Here is a 15,519-nt window from a genome sequence, read left to right on the forward strand (position 1 = left end):
ATATGACAAGAATTGCCTGTAACAACCCAGACACACATTTTCACGCATCACTGAAACACTGTCCAAATCCGTGTTTTCAATATTAACTCGCATTCCAAAATTAGCTACATTATAAATAGATAATGATGAATCATAGTTTGCATTTAACTATTTTTTTCATCGATATTCTAGTAAATATACTTTATTTTGATGACTATGCCTGCACAGTAATTGACAATTTGTATCGAATCCAAAGGTTAAGTCACGAAACCCAGCTGTGGGGAAAAAACGGGATCAGAGGAATTCTTCACCAAGCAATACGAGTCTCTTAAAATACCCTGAAGAAGGATTGAATAATTCGTTTGTTAAAGGCGGATATGGAATAAATCTGAGCGTTCAAAGTGTCGGCTTTCAAGCTACAAAATCCCCGAATTCAACTGGAATTTGAGAGCTCATACAGGTGATTACACTGAAATGCCGGGAACCGGGTACTAGCAAGTATTTAAACAATTACAAGGAACGGTCAGCAGAACACTTAGAGAAAGATATTTCCTTGTGAAATTACACACGCAACAGAACCTTCCAGCCTTGGGGAAAGCTAGGTAAAAAGAGCTGTTGAAAGCAGTAAAAAACATGGCACGTAAAATACATAAGGCAGAATCAGTACGCATTCAGGAGATGACATTCATGAGCGGGTGACTATCTTGAAACACGGTTTCTAAGACTGTGAACCATCTGAGGCTACTCTAAGAATCCTAAACATCGCGTCCACTAAATACAGTTAAAAAATTAACGTACCTGAAAGGCAGCTTGCCCACCGGTTTCGGTAACTTGATCTCCTGAAGGGACGAGATCACCCGAAGCCTCATCTGGTAGTCGGGCCGGGAGGGTGTCGCAGCAGCTGCCGGCCGAGAAGCGCAGCTGGCTCTTGCGCGAGTCGGCCGTGAGCGACACCTCGTGCGAGTAGGACTGCAGGAAGGCGCGCACGCCGTCGATGCCCACGAAGTGCGACACGGGCACGCCGCGCAGGGCGCCGCTGTCCGCCGGCAGCAGCTGCTGGCGGCGCCAGCGGCGCAGGCGCAGCGCCAGCAGCAGCAGCAGGAAGGCCACGAAGAGGCACGACACGGCGGCCACGGCCAGCACCAGCCAGCGCGTCAGGCCGGCGGCCGGCTCGCCCGGCGCCGCCGCCCCGTCGGCCGCGCTGCCCAGTTCGGCCAGCAGCTCGGCCACGCTCTCGGCCAGCACCACGCTCAGCGTGGCCGTGGCCGACAGCGCCGGCCGCCCGTGGTCCTTCACCAGCACCACCAGGCTCTGGCGCGCCGCGTCGCGGGCCAGCGGCGAGCGCGCCGTGCGCACCTCGCCGCTGTGCAGCCCCACGCGGAACAGCCCCGGCTCCGTGGCCTTGGCCAGCTCGTACGACAGCCACGCGTTCTGCCCCGCGTCCGCGTCCACCGCCACCACCTTGGCCACCAGCGCGCCGGCCTCCGACCAGCGCGGCGCCAGCTCCACGCCCGACCACACGGCGCCCGAGCCCGCCGCTGCCGCCGCCGCCGCCTGTGGCGGGTACAGCACCTGCGGCGCGTTGTCGTTCTCGTCCACGATCAGCAGCCGCACCGACACGTTGCTGCTCAGCGCCGGCGCGCCGCCGTCCTCCGCACGCACCCACAGCTGCAGCTCGCGCAGCTGCTCGTAGTCGAAGGAGCGCAGCGCGTACAGCGCGCCCGTCTCCGCCTGCACCGACACGTACGACGACAGCGGCGCGCCCCGCACCCGCCCCTCCGCCAGCCGGTAGCGCACGCGCGCGTTCTGCCCCCAGTCCGCGTCCGTGGCGCGCACCGTCAGCACCAGCGCGCCCGCCGCGTTGTTCTCCGCCAGCCGCACGCTGTAGCGCTCCTCCGCGAACACCGGCGCGTTGTCGTTCACGTCCAGCACCCGCAGCGCCAGCACCGCGCTGCTCTGCAGCGGCGGCGACCCGCCGTCGGCCGCCCGCACCGTCACGTTGTACTCCGACACCTGCTCCCGGTCCAGTAGTTCTGCAGTCACCACGCGGTAGTAATTATCGAATGACTTCTCAAGTCGGAACGGGTGGCTGTCGCTGATGCTGCACTGCACCTCTCCGTTTGCTCCAGAATCCCTGTCTTGGACGCTGAAAATTGCTATTACTGTCCCCAGAGGTGTATCTTCTGGAACCGGAGTGAACACGGACATAATGACAATCTCGGGAACGTAGTTGTTTACATCAACGACCTTGATGAGTACCTTGCTGTGGGAAGAGAGTCCACCCGCATCCCGAGCTTGCACAACCAATTCGTAAAACTCGTGTTCTTCGAAATTCAAGTTCTCGATTATTACAATTTCTCCACTTTCCGGATCCATCTTAAAAGTCTTGTTGAACTTCTCTGGGATCTGAAAGAACGAGTATTTTACCTCGGCATTTGGCCCCTCGTCTCTGTCACTCGCTGTCACCTGTAACACACGACTTCCTACAGCCACGTCTTCTCTCACAGTCACCTTATACACTGACTGAGTAAATTCTGGAGCATTGTCATTTCCATCTAACACGATGATTTCGACTGTTGTCGATCCTGATTTCACCGGACTCCCGTTGTCTGTGGCTGTCAGGATCAAATGATGAGCAGCCTGCTGTTCCCGATCCAAAGATTTCACCAATAATAATTCCGGATATTTCACACCATCACCTCCTGTTTTCACATCCAGAGTGAAATAGCTGCTCTCGCTACATTCGTAATTCTGTAAAGAGTTCACTCCTATGTCGGGATCATGAGCTCTCTCTAATGGGAAGCGTGTGCCTGGTGCAGTATTCTCGCTGATTTCTAAGACATTTCTTCTTTCTGGAAAACTGGGAGGATTATCATTAATATCCAGTATTTCTACCTCCCCTTTGTAAATGTTCATTGGACGCTTTACAAGAATTTCAAAGTTTAGAACACATTTAGCAACAGCTGCGCATATGTCCTCTCTGTCCACCTGCTCCATCATAGATAAGTGGCCATTCTGCAAGTCTAAAAAAAAGTACCGTGTCCTACCTGTGTCAAAAACGTGGGCGTCGCGGTCTTTGAGTGCCGGGAGCTGCAGCCCCAAGTCCTTGGCCACGTCTCCCACGAACGAGCCCTTGGGCATCTCCTCGGGCACGGAGTAGCGCAGCTGCCCCCACGCCGCCTCCCACGCTGCCAGCAGGACGGCCCAGAGCAGAGCTCGCTGCCGCCGGCCCCAGCGCCTCCCCGCCGCGCACATCTCGGCAGCAGCACCGCAACACCGAGAGCAGTTCGTCCCGCCGATCGCTGATCTGCACCCCGCTCCGGCTCCGGCTTCTGCTCTAATTTCTTCTCCGGCTCACCGCTCCCGGCCGCTGCCGCTGGCCCCTCCGCCTCGGTGCTGCACCGATCCGTACTGCGGGGACGATCCCAATCCGGCGTCTGCCGAGTCAGGGAGGCAATTTGCAAGGGATCCTGTCCGCAGCGGGCGGGGCTGCAGCGCTCCGAGCTCCCTCTCGCTCCTCTCGGTCAACAGCGGCGCCCGCAGCCTCCTCCCGGCACTGCAGGCACCGAGCGCTGCCCGCCCTGCCTCGCCCACGGACAGCTCGCGGGGACAGCACAGCGCCACGGAGATATCGGGCCCCGTCCAGAGGGGACCTTCTGCCTCTGCTTTTCCCCATCCCATCTCTTTGAGAAGCTGATCAAGACCGGTAAGAAGGCAGAGGCGTCCTTGTGTTGTTTCTACCGCACAGGAAAATGTTTTTGTAATGGTGATACAATATTGATATAAAGTTCTCTTAACAAGTAGAAGGATTACTAGTCATAGTCCATTCGTTCAAAACCACAATTTCCCCCACTAATGGCCCAACTTTTTTAGCAGCTATGGTTGGGTGATCTTTTTATTCCCCTCACGTTTTCTGCGAATATATCTTAATATTGGAATGCCATTAGCAACCTCAGATTTTCAAGCAACATGTGATAGCACAAGCCAGCAGCCGACTTTTCTGTGTTCTAGTTCCTCAGGCGGTCTCGAACCCGATCTTCTCTTACAGTGGGAGGGACTTTTTTCCCCCCAGTCCCTGCCTTGAGCTCCATCCACTTGACAGGTATGGGTGGAGACCTTGTCAGTGATGACTGAGACAAAGATATGGTTGAGTACCTCAGCCTTTTCGTGGTCTGTTTTTATCTGATTGTCAGTTGTATTCATCAGGAGACATACAGGGTTTTTTTTTTGTTGTTGTTGTTGTTTTTGGGTTTGTTTTTTTTTTTTTTTTTTTTACATTTTTCTTCAGTCTGAGTTACCTGTAGAAACCCTTCTTGCTATTGTTTGCATTCTTTGTAGAGTTCAGCTCCAGCCATGCCTTGGCCAGCCTGACCCTATCCCAGCACAACAGCCAGCATCCCTATACTCTCCCCAGGACACCTGTCCCTGGTCCCACTGATGCTCATTTCTTTCTTGCCCCTTAGTTTGACCAGCAAGTCTTCCCTCATCTATGCTGGTCTGTTCTCTTCTTTTCCTGTTTTCCTACACATGGGTTCTAGAGGGCATGCAGTGTATGGAAAGCATCCCTAAAGGTCTGCCAGGTCTGTTATGCTCCCTTGTCCTTCAGGGCACTTTCCCCTGAGGGGCCCCACTGACTAAATCCTGTAAGAACTGGAAGTTTGCTTTCCTAAAATTCATGGTCCTGGCTTTGTTCTTTGCCTGATCCATATCCCTCAGGACTATGAACTTGACCAGTGAATGATCATGGCAGCCCAGGCTGCTTCCAGTCTTCATATCTCTGATTAGCTCATCTGTGTTGATGACCAACAAGTCCAGAAAAACATTTCTTCTGGTAAGGAGGGTTGGACTAAGGTCTCAATCCTTCCTAAAGGGCACCTCCAGTGAGGTTCCTGGGAGAACTCAGCAGTGTGTTCAGGCCTTTCAAGACAGGACACTGCCTCCCCCTCTCACAGGGTAAAAGCCATAATAAACCATCTGTTTATGAACTGCCTCAGACACTTGATGTCGCCCTGATTTTTAAGAGTTTTCTAAAGCCTTCTGAGTTTACATTCTTGTAGAGAACTTTCCCACACAACTTTCTATAAACAACCTATTGTTTTGCATTCTTTCATAGAGGTGGAGAAATTTAATGTACAAGTAGTTTGTCCAGTGTCGTTGGAGAGGTGGCACGTTCACCCTCCAATCCACTGGCACCTTTTGAGAACTATAAACGATTGGAGTCAGAGAAAATAAATTAGTCTCTTCATCGTAACCAAAGCTGTGGTGCGTCATTTTTCCTTGTGTCATCTGGTGACAACTTGAAGCCTCAAACTGGAATGACCCAAACCCCAGAAATTTAATAATGAAAGGTGGTGGTTCCTCATGATCTCAGTAAGAGACACACACCAACTCTTTTTTATAACACACACTAATGGAAGAGATTTGCACAGGTAATCTTACATTCCTTTAGATGTGGAGAACATTGAGTAAAAGTAGCTTCCCACAGGAATTCAGCCACACACAGGATGCCAAGCAGATCCTGGTCCCAGGAAAGGAAGTGTGCCCCTGTTCCACTCAAGACACTACAGGACTTTCACACAGTAAACCAGTTTTATTCATAATTTTTAGAGTTCCAATAAAAGAAGTTTTCATGCAGACTTCTTGCTTGCAGGCAGTTTTCTCACCAGTGGGAAGGGGGACCTGCCTGCAGGTTCCTTGGTTAAAATGAGATTAATCTAACCCTCCACCAATGTATTTGTAGAGCAGAACACAGCAGATCAGAAGCCTATGTCTTCCCAAATTAATTGCACTGTGGATTACTTCAACCTTGATGTTTATCAGTCTTCTGGTCAGCATCATTACACCATTTTCTCCCCAGGACTTACCTTTTCATCTGGGCCTTGTGGAAGTAGTCCTGCTGTAGTCCTCTGCATTTCATGATACCAAAGCTTCTCCCTGGTAGCAATTTTTACTCATCAAATTTCCACCTTCAGGCACTCCCTAAATATACTTCCCTAGGTTTTGTGCCATTCTTTTCTAAAATTCCTACATCTGAAGTGCTACAAACACCTCGTAATTGGCATCTGTGGATGCAGCTGTCAGGAGATTTGAGAAGGTCACTCCCCTACATCACAGCTTTACAGGGACAGAGCACACCTAGGGCCTGTGGGGAGGTGGGGCCCAGTTTTCCCTGACCTGCCTATTACTGGGCTCCATCTCAGCCTAAAGGTCACTGCTCAAAAGAACCATAGAGGCCTGATAGCAATTCCATTGTCCTCCCAATTTTCCTGAATGCTTTATCAGCTGCATCTTGAAACTGGAGAGATGTGCCCACTCACCCACTATCTAGGCCAAAGGAAAATACAAAGACTATCTCCACACAAAGCATTCAGCTGTTCTCTTTATTTCAGTTTTACACTCAGGGGTATCCAAGTTTACAATGTTAAACTTTATAACTTCAACAATACACAGCGTGAGGCTTTCTGAATATTCCATGCAGCACAGACATCATTCAAGTAATCAGTTATTATACATGGGGTGGCAATCTTTAAGCAGAAAAAGAAAGACAATGCTCAAACTCAGTTCAGAAAGTAGCAGGAGAAAGGGTAAAAAGGAGAATGCAAATGCTCTAACACAAATGGAGAAAATCACATGGGGACAGCTTTCTACTCCCAACGAGAAACCACTGTATACAGGAAAAATAAGAAGGCCAACATCAATCTCCTTTTTACCATTTCTTGTTGATTCTACCCTTAGAAAATGCTCTCTGAAGGACTTATGGATTTTTCATGAAATATAACCAAAGGAACATTTTTTCAAAACTTTGTACAGTTATAGTAAACCAAACACCATTTGTGCTGTTACATTTCTGTATTTCAAGGAGACAGAACACCGAGCACTGCTTTATGGGGCAAAAAGAATATTTTGTCATACCTTTTACTGCTCTTATCTGCCCTGGAGAAAATGAGACTCCTGTACTCAGAGGATCAGAATAGCCTTCCTGCCAGGTGAGCTGCAATTGCCTGCATTGCAAAGGTTGGATGGGAGCAACTCCACCAGGCCACACTAGTGAATTATATGCAGACACACAGTGGCTATATTGACTGACAGGAAACCAAAGCACACAGAGCCCACACATCCCAGAGAAAGGTATCCAGAATCCAGGGAAGAAAGAGCCCAGTCCTCACACAACATTGTGACATTATACTCTCAACATATTTGTTTCCTGAGTTGCAAAAGGGGTTTTATACATTTTTTGAAGGAGGAGATCTGGCATAGTCTGCAAAACTAGGACACAAGGAGTGTCCTTGTGTCACAGGACAGAAGAAAAGCTCCACCATCTTGTTGGAGAGCAAGAGAGACAAGAGCATAGCTGGAGTGTTAACCTCTTCCTTAAACCCTGTCAGAAATGACCATGACAGCTGAAACATACTATTGCCTCAGTGAGAGAACCTGAGTTGCTTTTGTTTGCTTGTTTGCTTGTTTGTGTTTTGGAGAGGAAGATAATTTTTTTTTTTTTAGTATAAATTAGAATTCACAGTAAGTTGATTACATTAATTGAAAATAAAAATTTAGACTACAGGCACCACTGCATCATGCTGTGGCCTGAATATCCACCTCCCATTAGCCATGAAGCCTCTGTCTCTGCAGATCTCAGCTAGTTAAAGGAAAGAGCGCTGAACTGTCCTGCAGAGAGAGTCCCAGCATTGTCTGGGGCCATGTCCTCTGTGCTGACAGGGACACAGGGGAAATCCTGTTCCTCATCCGGGCCCTGGCCCACGGCGCAGTGCTGTGGGGGCAGGCTGGGCAGGATGGGCTTGAGGAATTTGAACTCGCTGTTGCCCGAGCCCGTAGTGAGGCTGATCTCGTAGCAATAGGCGCGGGGCAGGCTCCCTGCAGCGGCTGCATCGGCCAGGCCGCTCTGCAAGTTGTCGGCACCATAAAGCACATGGCCAGCCTTCAGCTGCTTTCTCCTGCAGACCTTGCGAGCGACAAAGACTGCGGTGGAGATGAGGAAGAGGAGTGAGACAAAGACCAAGGAAATGATTAAATAGGTGGTCAGGGAGCCGTCCTGATCCTCTGTGGCCGGGCTGCTGTGCGGGAGGCGCACGTCGGAGAAGTCCTTGAGCAGGAGAGCGCTCAGAGCTGCCGTGGCTGAGAGCGGGGGCTTGCCGTTGTCTCTGACCAGGACAAGGAGCTTCTGCTTGACGCTGTCTCTCTCTGTCACCGGCCTCCTCAGACGCACCTCCCCGCTTTGGAGGGCCACGGAAAACAGCCCTGGGTCGGTGGCCCTCAGCAGGTGGTAGGAGAGCCAGGAGTTCTGTCCCGAGTCGGCATCGACGGCCACCACTTTGCTGATGAGGTAGCCCGCCTCAGCCGACACGGGCACCAGCTCACTGGACGCTGGGCTGCTGTCCTGGGCTGGGTAGAGCACCAGCGGTGCGTTGTCATTCTCGTCCAGCACGACCAGGCGGACGGTGACGTTGGCTCTGAGGGGAGGAGAGCCCGCGTCAGAGGCACTGACCGTCACCTCGGTCTGCCTCAAGTGCTCGTAGTCCAGGGGCCGCAGCACAAACACGTGTCCGTTCTCAGAGTTCACAGAGATGCAGGAGCACGAGGGCCGCTCTGCCCCTTGCTCTGGGGCCAGGGAATAGGTCACCTTGGCATTGAGCCCCACGTCAGCATCTGCAGCACTGACGGCCCCAACAAACACCGTGGGGACGTTGTTCTCACGCACGTACATGGTGTAGGAGCTCTGGTTGAAGACGGGGGCGTTGTCATTGACATCGGAGATGTCCACGCTGAAGGTCTGGGTGGTTGTGAGAGGAGGCGACCCCGCATCTGCTGCCCTCACACTGAGGATGTAGCGAGGCGTCTCCTCGCGGTCCAGCACGCTCACTGTCACCAGCTCATAGTAATTCTTATAGGCTGGCCGCAGGGAGAAGAAGAGCTGATCCTCGAGGGCACAGGAGATCTTCCCGTTGGCACCAGAATCCCGGTCCCTGACCGCAAACAGGGCAACCACCGTGCCGGGCACTGTGTTCTCGGGGAGGGGACTGCTGAAGGAACTGACCACCAGCTCTGGGGCATTGTCATTCACATCCACCACCTCCACCAGCACTTTGCAGATTGCTGAGAGACCCCCACCATCTGTGGCTCTCACACGGAGTTCATAATGCTCTGAAACCTCAAAGTCCAGAGGTTTTGTGATTTTAATTTCACCAGTTGTGGGATCAATCACAAATGCAGAGTCACTCTGTCCCACTGCCTGGCTGAGTTGATAGGTGATGTCCCCATTAACTCCTGTATCCCGATCAGTTGCCAGTACAGTCAGAACTACAGAGCCTGCTGGCATGTTCTCCAGAATCTTTCCAATGTACTCCTCCTGTGTGAATATGGGAGCATTGTCATTTACATCTAGAACAACAACATCAATTTCGGTGGAGCCACTCCTGGGAGGAGAGCCACCATCTACGGCGATGAGACTGAAACCCATCTCTGCCTGACTCTCCCTGTCTAGAGGTTTTTCCAGAACAAGTTCAAGAGACTTCTTGCCTGCAAGGCGAGTCCCATAAAAGACACGAAAGTACTCGTTCTTGGGAACAATGCTGTATGCCTGGATGCTGTTGATGCCAATATCAAGGTCCTGAGCCTCCTCCAGTGGGAAACGTGTACCCGAGTCACTTGTTTCCAGGATCTTGTAAGTGATTCTTTCCTCGGGGAAGACGGGTGAGTGGTCATTGATATCGTCCAGAGCCACCTCGACCCGAAAGAACTGCAGGGGGTTGGAGAGCAGCAGCTCGAAGGGGAGCATGCAGGTGGCGGACTGGCCGCAGAGCTCCTCCCGGTCCAGCCTCGCCGCCACGACGAGGCGGCCGGAGGCGCGGTCTAAGCGAAAATGCTGCCGGCCGTCCTCCGAGACCAGGCGGGCGCGGCGAGCCGAGAGCTGCGCCGGCGTCAGCCCCGCATCCTCCGCCAGCTGGCCCACCAGGGAGCCGCTTTCCGCCTCCTCGGCTACGGAGTAGCGGATGGGCTCGGCGCGAGCGTGCGGCAGCGAGAGGAAAGCAGAGAGACAAAGCACTTGCCTTGCGAGCGCCATGGCGCAGCGGCGGCGGCGGCGGCGGCGGCCGGTGTCGGTCTCGCGGATGTGCCGGCGGATTCCCCGCGGAGAGCGGCGAAGTGGAAGGCGCACGTCTTCTCTCGCTGCTTCAGATTCTGCTAGCGCTCCGTAACGCAGCCGGGGTGTCCCGGCAGCGGCTGCAATCCCTTCCGCAGCCTCTGCCACCTCCGCCCGGCTGCGCTGGGCTCCTCTAAGCTGCTCTAAGCTGAGCTGAGCTGAACTGAGCTGATCTGAGCTGAGCTGAGCTGAGCTGGGCTGGGCTGGGCTGGGCTGGGCTGGGCTGGGCTGGGCCGGTCCGGGCTCGGCCGCCTCCGCTGCCGCAGCCGCTCGGCGCCGCCTTGGCCGAGGGCACCACCCAGCGGTGCGCGCTGGGACTGCAGCCGCCGCCGCCCGCAGCCCGCGCTGCCGCTCGCCCCGGCCCGCGATTCCGAACCCACCGAGACAGCCGGGCCGAGAACGGAACGCGGCCTTAACCACGACAGCCTAAAGACCACACTGAGTCCACAAGGACAGAGCATCACCCAGCAGCAGGAGACCCCGCACAAGAATAGGGCGATGATGACAGCACAGGCATGCCAATGAACACTCTCCCGGCTGCATCTGCACACTCAGGAACTGTACCCACCCAACATTGCTTCAGACAAGGGACACAGTGAGAAAGTTAGTCGCAGAATTTTAAAAAGTCTTGACAGGGATTTCAAAGAGAAAACGTCTCTACGAAGAATTCTCTCTCCACTAAAGGAGGTACGATGCTCTCTTCATTTAAGCCTAACATATTTTTTCAGGTTCTAAACCCAGAGTCATACCAATTTACATTGTTAAACTGTGTAACTTCAGCACAACAGAGCATGTGTGAAGCTTTCCGTGTATTTCATGCATCACAGACATCATCCATACAACCAGCAATTCCAGATGGGGTGGCACTTCTCTAGAGGAACAGGCTCAGTAAAATGCTCAGTACATTTCAGAGGAGAAATGGAAATATGGGAATGCAAATGTACTAAAACAAACACCAAAAATCATGCAGGGACAGATTTCTATTCCCATCAAGAAGTCTTGGGATTCAGGAATAACAATGAAAAGACCAATCTCAATGTCTCTTTTCAAGTTCTTCGTTACTCTTCCTTCCAATAATTGTCTTTTAGTATTTATGGGGTTTCCTTTCAATGCATTCAACAATAATGAACCTATTTCTGCAGCCCTTTTCAGTTACAGTCTACTGTCGCAGTGCGCTGTCGTATCGTGCTGGGCAGCGACACCAGGAGCGTGACCTTCCCCCCGTGAGCTCTGCTATTCCCAGTTATCGCTTGGTCCGGTGCAGGAACAGATAATGACAACACGGGACTTGGGGTAAAGCTGGATGGATTTATTAGGTCCACAACCTGGGACCCCAAGGCAAAACCCAGGGCGGCTCTGCAGAGGTTTTTATAGGGGGAGTGGTACAGGGCGACTAACCAATGAGGGCATGGCAGGGGAGGAATCTAGGGCAGGAATAACATTCTATAAACCTATCAGGGAGAGCAGGGCAGGGGGATAATACAAAGCAACAAATGGGGTATCCAATACTACAAGATAGACAAGGAACACTCTGGAAAAAGGCGTCGGGATAGGTAGGATTGACAGCCTGGGAAAGAGGAAGTTAGGCAAGGGCTTGGGGAGATTGGTAACTCAGGAGGGGAGAAGATTAGGGAGGAGAATAGTGGGCAAACACAAACGTAAAGCAAAAACCACACCACAGCAGTCTACCCTAACACTGTTTGTGCTCCTGTATTTCCAAGGCAGTCCTGAAGTGACAGATCCCCCAAGCCGACTTGTGAGGCAAAGGAAGACTTTGTGGTGCATTTTGCTGCCCTGCTCTGAGCTAGATAAGGAACAGGAGACTACTGCACTGAAAGGATCCTAAGCACCTCCTTCCCTGCGGGGCTGGCATTGCCTGTGTTGCAATGGCTGGGTGGGAGCAACTCCCTGCTTCACCAGGTAGCACTACTGAGGCATCTGCAGATATTCAGTGTCTGCATGGACAAACATAGCGACAAGAAAGCAAAGCACACAGATCTCACATTCCAGAAAGAGGCATCCAGAACCCAGGGAAGAAAGGGCCTAGTGCCCACGTGACATTGTGACACAGTACTCGCAACTTCCATGCTTTCCTGAAGCCCAGAAAAAGCTTTTTGCATTTCCATGATGATACGATTAGTGAGGCCTACAGCGACCTTGTCCTAAAGCTCAGAATAAAAACATCCTCTGTCTTGTCAGAGAGGAAGAGAAACAAGAGCATAGGTGTAAAAGCTAACCACACAGTTAAAGCCTGATAGAAATGGCAGTAAAAAACCAGAAATCCATAAGTGACTAAGCAAGAGAAGTGAGGCTTCCTTTACTTTCGCCAGGGGTTCTTGGAGTGGAAGATATTTATTCTTAATTGATTTTCAGGAAATTCACTGCACCAACTGCAAACACAGATATACTCTGGAGGAACACTGGCCAGGTGCTGCAGCCTGGATCCCTTCCTCCCATGGGCCATGAAGCCTCCAGCTGTGCAGAACCCTAGTCAGTTAAAGGACAGAGCATTGAACTGTCCTGCAGAGAGAGTCCCAGCATTGTCTGGGGCCATGTCCTCTGTGCTGACAGGGACACAGGGGAAATCCTGTTCCTCATCCGGGCCCTGGCCCACGGCGCAGTGCTGTGGGGGCAGGCTGGGCAGGATGGGCTTGAGGAATTTGAACTCGCTGTTGCCCGAGCCCGTAGTGAGGCTGATCTCGTAGCAATAGGCGCGGGGCAGGCTCCCTGCAGCGGCTGCATCGGCCAGGCCGCTCTGCAAGTTGTCGGCACCATAAAGCACATGGCCAGCCTTCAGCTGCTTTCTCCTGCAGACCTTGCGAGCGACAAAGACTGCGGTGGAGATGAGGAAGAGGAGTGAGACAAAGACCAAGGAAATGATTAAATAGGTGGTCAGGGAGCCGTCCTGATCCTCTGTGGCCGGGCTGCTGTGCGGGAGGCGCACGTCGGAGAAGTCCTTGAGCAGGAGAGCGCTCAGAGCTGCCGTGGCTGAGAGCGGGGGCTTGCCGTTGTCTCTGACCAGGACAAGGAGCTTCTGCTTGACGCTGTCTCTCTCTGTCACCGGCCTCCTCAGACGCACCTCCCCGCTTTGGAGGGCCACGGAAAACAGCCCTGGGTCGGTGGCCCTCAGCAGGTGGTAGGAGAGCCAGGAGTTCTGTCCCGAGTCGGCGTCGACGGCCACCACTTTGCTGATGAGGTAGCCCGCCTCAGCCGACACGGGCACCAGCTCACTGGACGCTGGGCTGCTGTCCTGGGCTGGGTAGAGCACCAGCGGTGCGTTGTCATTCTCGTCCAGCACGACCAGGCGGACGGTGACGTTGGCTCTGAGGGGAGGAGAGCCCGCGTCAGAGGCACTGACCGTCACCTCGGTCTGCCTCAAGTGCTCGTAGTCCAGGGGCCGCAGCACAAACACGTGTCCGTTCTCAGAGTTCACAGAGATGCAGGAGCACGAGGGCCGCTCTGCCCCTTGCTCTGGGGCCAGGGAATAGGTCACCTTGGCATTGAGCCCCACGTCAGCATCTGCAGCACTGACGGCCCCAACAAACACCGTGGGGACGTTGTTCTCACGCACGTACATGGTGTAGGAGCTCTGGTTGAAGACGGGGGCGTTGTCATTGACATCGGAGATGTCCACGCTGAAGGTCTGGGTGGTTGTGAGAGGAGGCGACCCCGCATCTGCTGCCCTCACACTGAGGATGTAGCGAGGCGTCTCCTCGCGGTCCAGCGCGCTCACTGTCACCAGCTCATAGTAATTCTTATAGGCTGGCCGCAGGGAGAAGAAGAGCTGATCCTCGAGGGCACAGGAGATCTTCCCGTTGGCACCAGAATCCCGGTCCCTGACCGCAAACAGGGCAACCACCGTGCCGGGCACTGTGTTCTCGGGGAGGGGACTGCTGAAGGAACTGACCACCAGCTCTGGGGCATTGTCATTCACATCCACCACTTCCACCAGCACTTTGCAGATTGCTGAGAGACCCCCACCATCTGTGGCCCTCACACTGAGCTCATGAATGTCTGCCGCCTCGAAGTCCAGAGGTTTTGTGATTTTAATTTCACCAGTTATTGAATCAATCACAAATGCTGAGTCATTCTGTCCCACTGCCTGGCTGAATTGATAGGAAATGTTCCCATTAATTCCTGCATCCTGATCAGTTGCCAGCACAGTCAGAACCACAGAGCCTTCGGGCATGTTCTCCAGGACCTTTCCAATGTACACCTCCTTTGTGAAGCTGGGAGCATTGTCATTTGCATCCAGAATTACAATGTTTACTTGGGTGGCCCCACTTCTGGAAGGAGAGCCCCCATCCACGGCAGTAACACTGAGACACATCTCTGCCTGCTCCTCTCTGTCTAGTGGCTTATCCAAAACAAGTTCAAGATACTTCTTGCCTGAAATCCCAGTCCCATAGGAGACACTGAAATACTCGTTCGCGGGAGAGATGCTGTACTCCTGGACTGTGTTGCTACCAATATCGAGGTCCCGAGCCACCTCCAGCGGGAAACGAGAGCCGGGATCGCTCGTCTCTGGAATCTTAAAAGTGACTCGTTCCTCGGGGAAGACGGGTGAGTGGTCATTGATATCGTCCAGAGCCACCTCGACCCGAAAGAACTGCAGGGGGTTGGAGAGCAGCAGCTCGAAGGGGAGCATGCAGGTGGCGGACTGGCCGCAGAGCTCCTCCCGGTCCAGCCTCGCCGCCACGACGAGGCGGCCGGAGGCGCGGTCTAAGCGAAAATGCTGCCGGCCGTCCTCCGAGACCAGGCGGGCGCGGCGAGCCGAGAGCTGCGCCGGCGTCAGCCCCGCATCCTCCGCCAGCTGGCCCACCAGGGAGCCGCTTTCCGCCTCCTCGGCTACGGAGTAGCGGATGGGCTCGGCGCGAGCGTGCGGCAGCGAGAGGAAAGCAGAGAGACAAAGCACTTGCCTTGCGAGCGCCATGGCGCAGCGGCGGCGGCGGCGGCGGCCGGTGTCGGTCTCGCGGATGCGCCGGCGGATTCCCCGCGGGGAGCGGCGAAGTGGAAGGCGCACGTCTTCTCTCGCTGCTTCAGATTCTGCCGGCGCTCCGTAACGCAGCCGGGCTGTCCCGGCAGCGGCTGCAATCCCTTCCGCAGCCTCTGCCACCTCCGCCCGGCTGCGCTGGGCTGCTCTAAGCTGCTCTAAGCTGAGCTGAGCTGATCTGAACTGAGCTGATCTGAACTGAACTGAACTGAGCTGGGCTGGGCTGGGCTGGGCTGGGCCGGTCCGGGCTCGGCCGCCTCCGCTGCCGCAGCCGCTCGGCGCCGCCTTGGCCGAGGGCACCACCCAGCGGTGCGCGCTGGGACTGCAGCCGCCGCCGCCCGCAGCCCGCGCTGCCGCTCGCCCCGGCCCGCGATTCCGAACCCACCGAGAC

The 15,519-nt window shown here is 53.9% G+C and overlaps 3 protein-coding genes across 3 annotated transcripts; all 3 read right to left on the minus strand.

Annotated features, from left to right (window-relative positions):
* Positions 1-236: 236 nt before the first annotated feature.
* On the minus strand, positions 237-3,254 carry LOC128815071 (protocadherin gamma-A10-like). The gene is made up of 2 exons (XM_053991467.1): positions 778-3,254; positions 237-254 (listed from the first exon to the last, which is right to left on the minus strand). Exons 1-2 carry the CDS (start codon positions 3,232-3,234, stop codon positions 237-239), a joined length of 2,475 nt encoding a protein of 824 aa, XP_053847442.1. The 5' UTR covers positions 3,235-3,254.
* Positions 3,255-6,345: 3,091 nt separating this feature from the next.
* On the minus strand, positions 6,346-10,080 carry LOC128815030 (protocadherin beta-15-like). Its single transcript, XM_053991413.1, has one exon. It carries the CDS (start codon positions 10,055-10,057, stop codon positions 7,616-7,618), a length of 2,442 nt encoding a protein of 813 aa, XP_053847388.1. The 5' UTR covers positions 10,058-10,080; the 3' UTR covers positions 6,346-7,615.
* A 713-nt stretch (positions 10,081-10,793) lies between these two features.
* Positions 10,794-15,072, minus strand: LOC128815027 (protocadherin beta-15-like). Its single transcript, XM_053991410.1, has one exon. It carries the CDS (start codon positions 15,066-15,068, stop codon positions 12,627-12,629), a length of 2,442 nt encoding a protein of 813 aa, XP_053847385.1. The 5' UTR covers positions 15,069-15,072; the 3' UTR covers positions 10,794-12,626.
* Between the last annotated feature and the right edge of the window lie 447 nt (positions 15,073-15,519).

Source organism: Vidua macroura, chromosome 15, assembly GCF_024509145.1.
Source record: "Vidua macroura isolate BioBank_ID:100142 chromosome 15, ASM2450914v1, whole genome shotgun sequence".
Classification (NCBI taxonomy): Eukaryota; Metazoa; Chordata; class Aves; order Passeriformes; family Viduidae; genus Vidua; species Vidua macroura.

Excerpts from the sequence above, each read along its gene's own strand:
- LOC128815071 (XM_053991467.1), bottom strand. The coding sequence starts at position 3,234 with ATGTGCGCGGCGGGGAGGCGCTGGGGCCGGCGGCAGCGAGCTCTGCTC.
- LOC128815030 (XM_053991413.1), bottom strand. The coding sequence starts at position 10,057 with ATGGCGCTCGCAAGGCAAGTGCTTTGTCTCTCTGCTTTCCTCTCGCTG.
- LOC128815027 (XM_053991410.1), bottom strand. The coding sequence starts at position 15,068 with ATGGCGCTCGCAAGGCAAGTGCTTTGTCTCTCTGCTTTCCTCTCGCTG.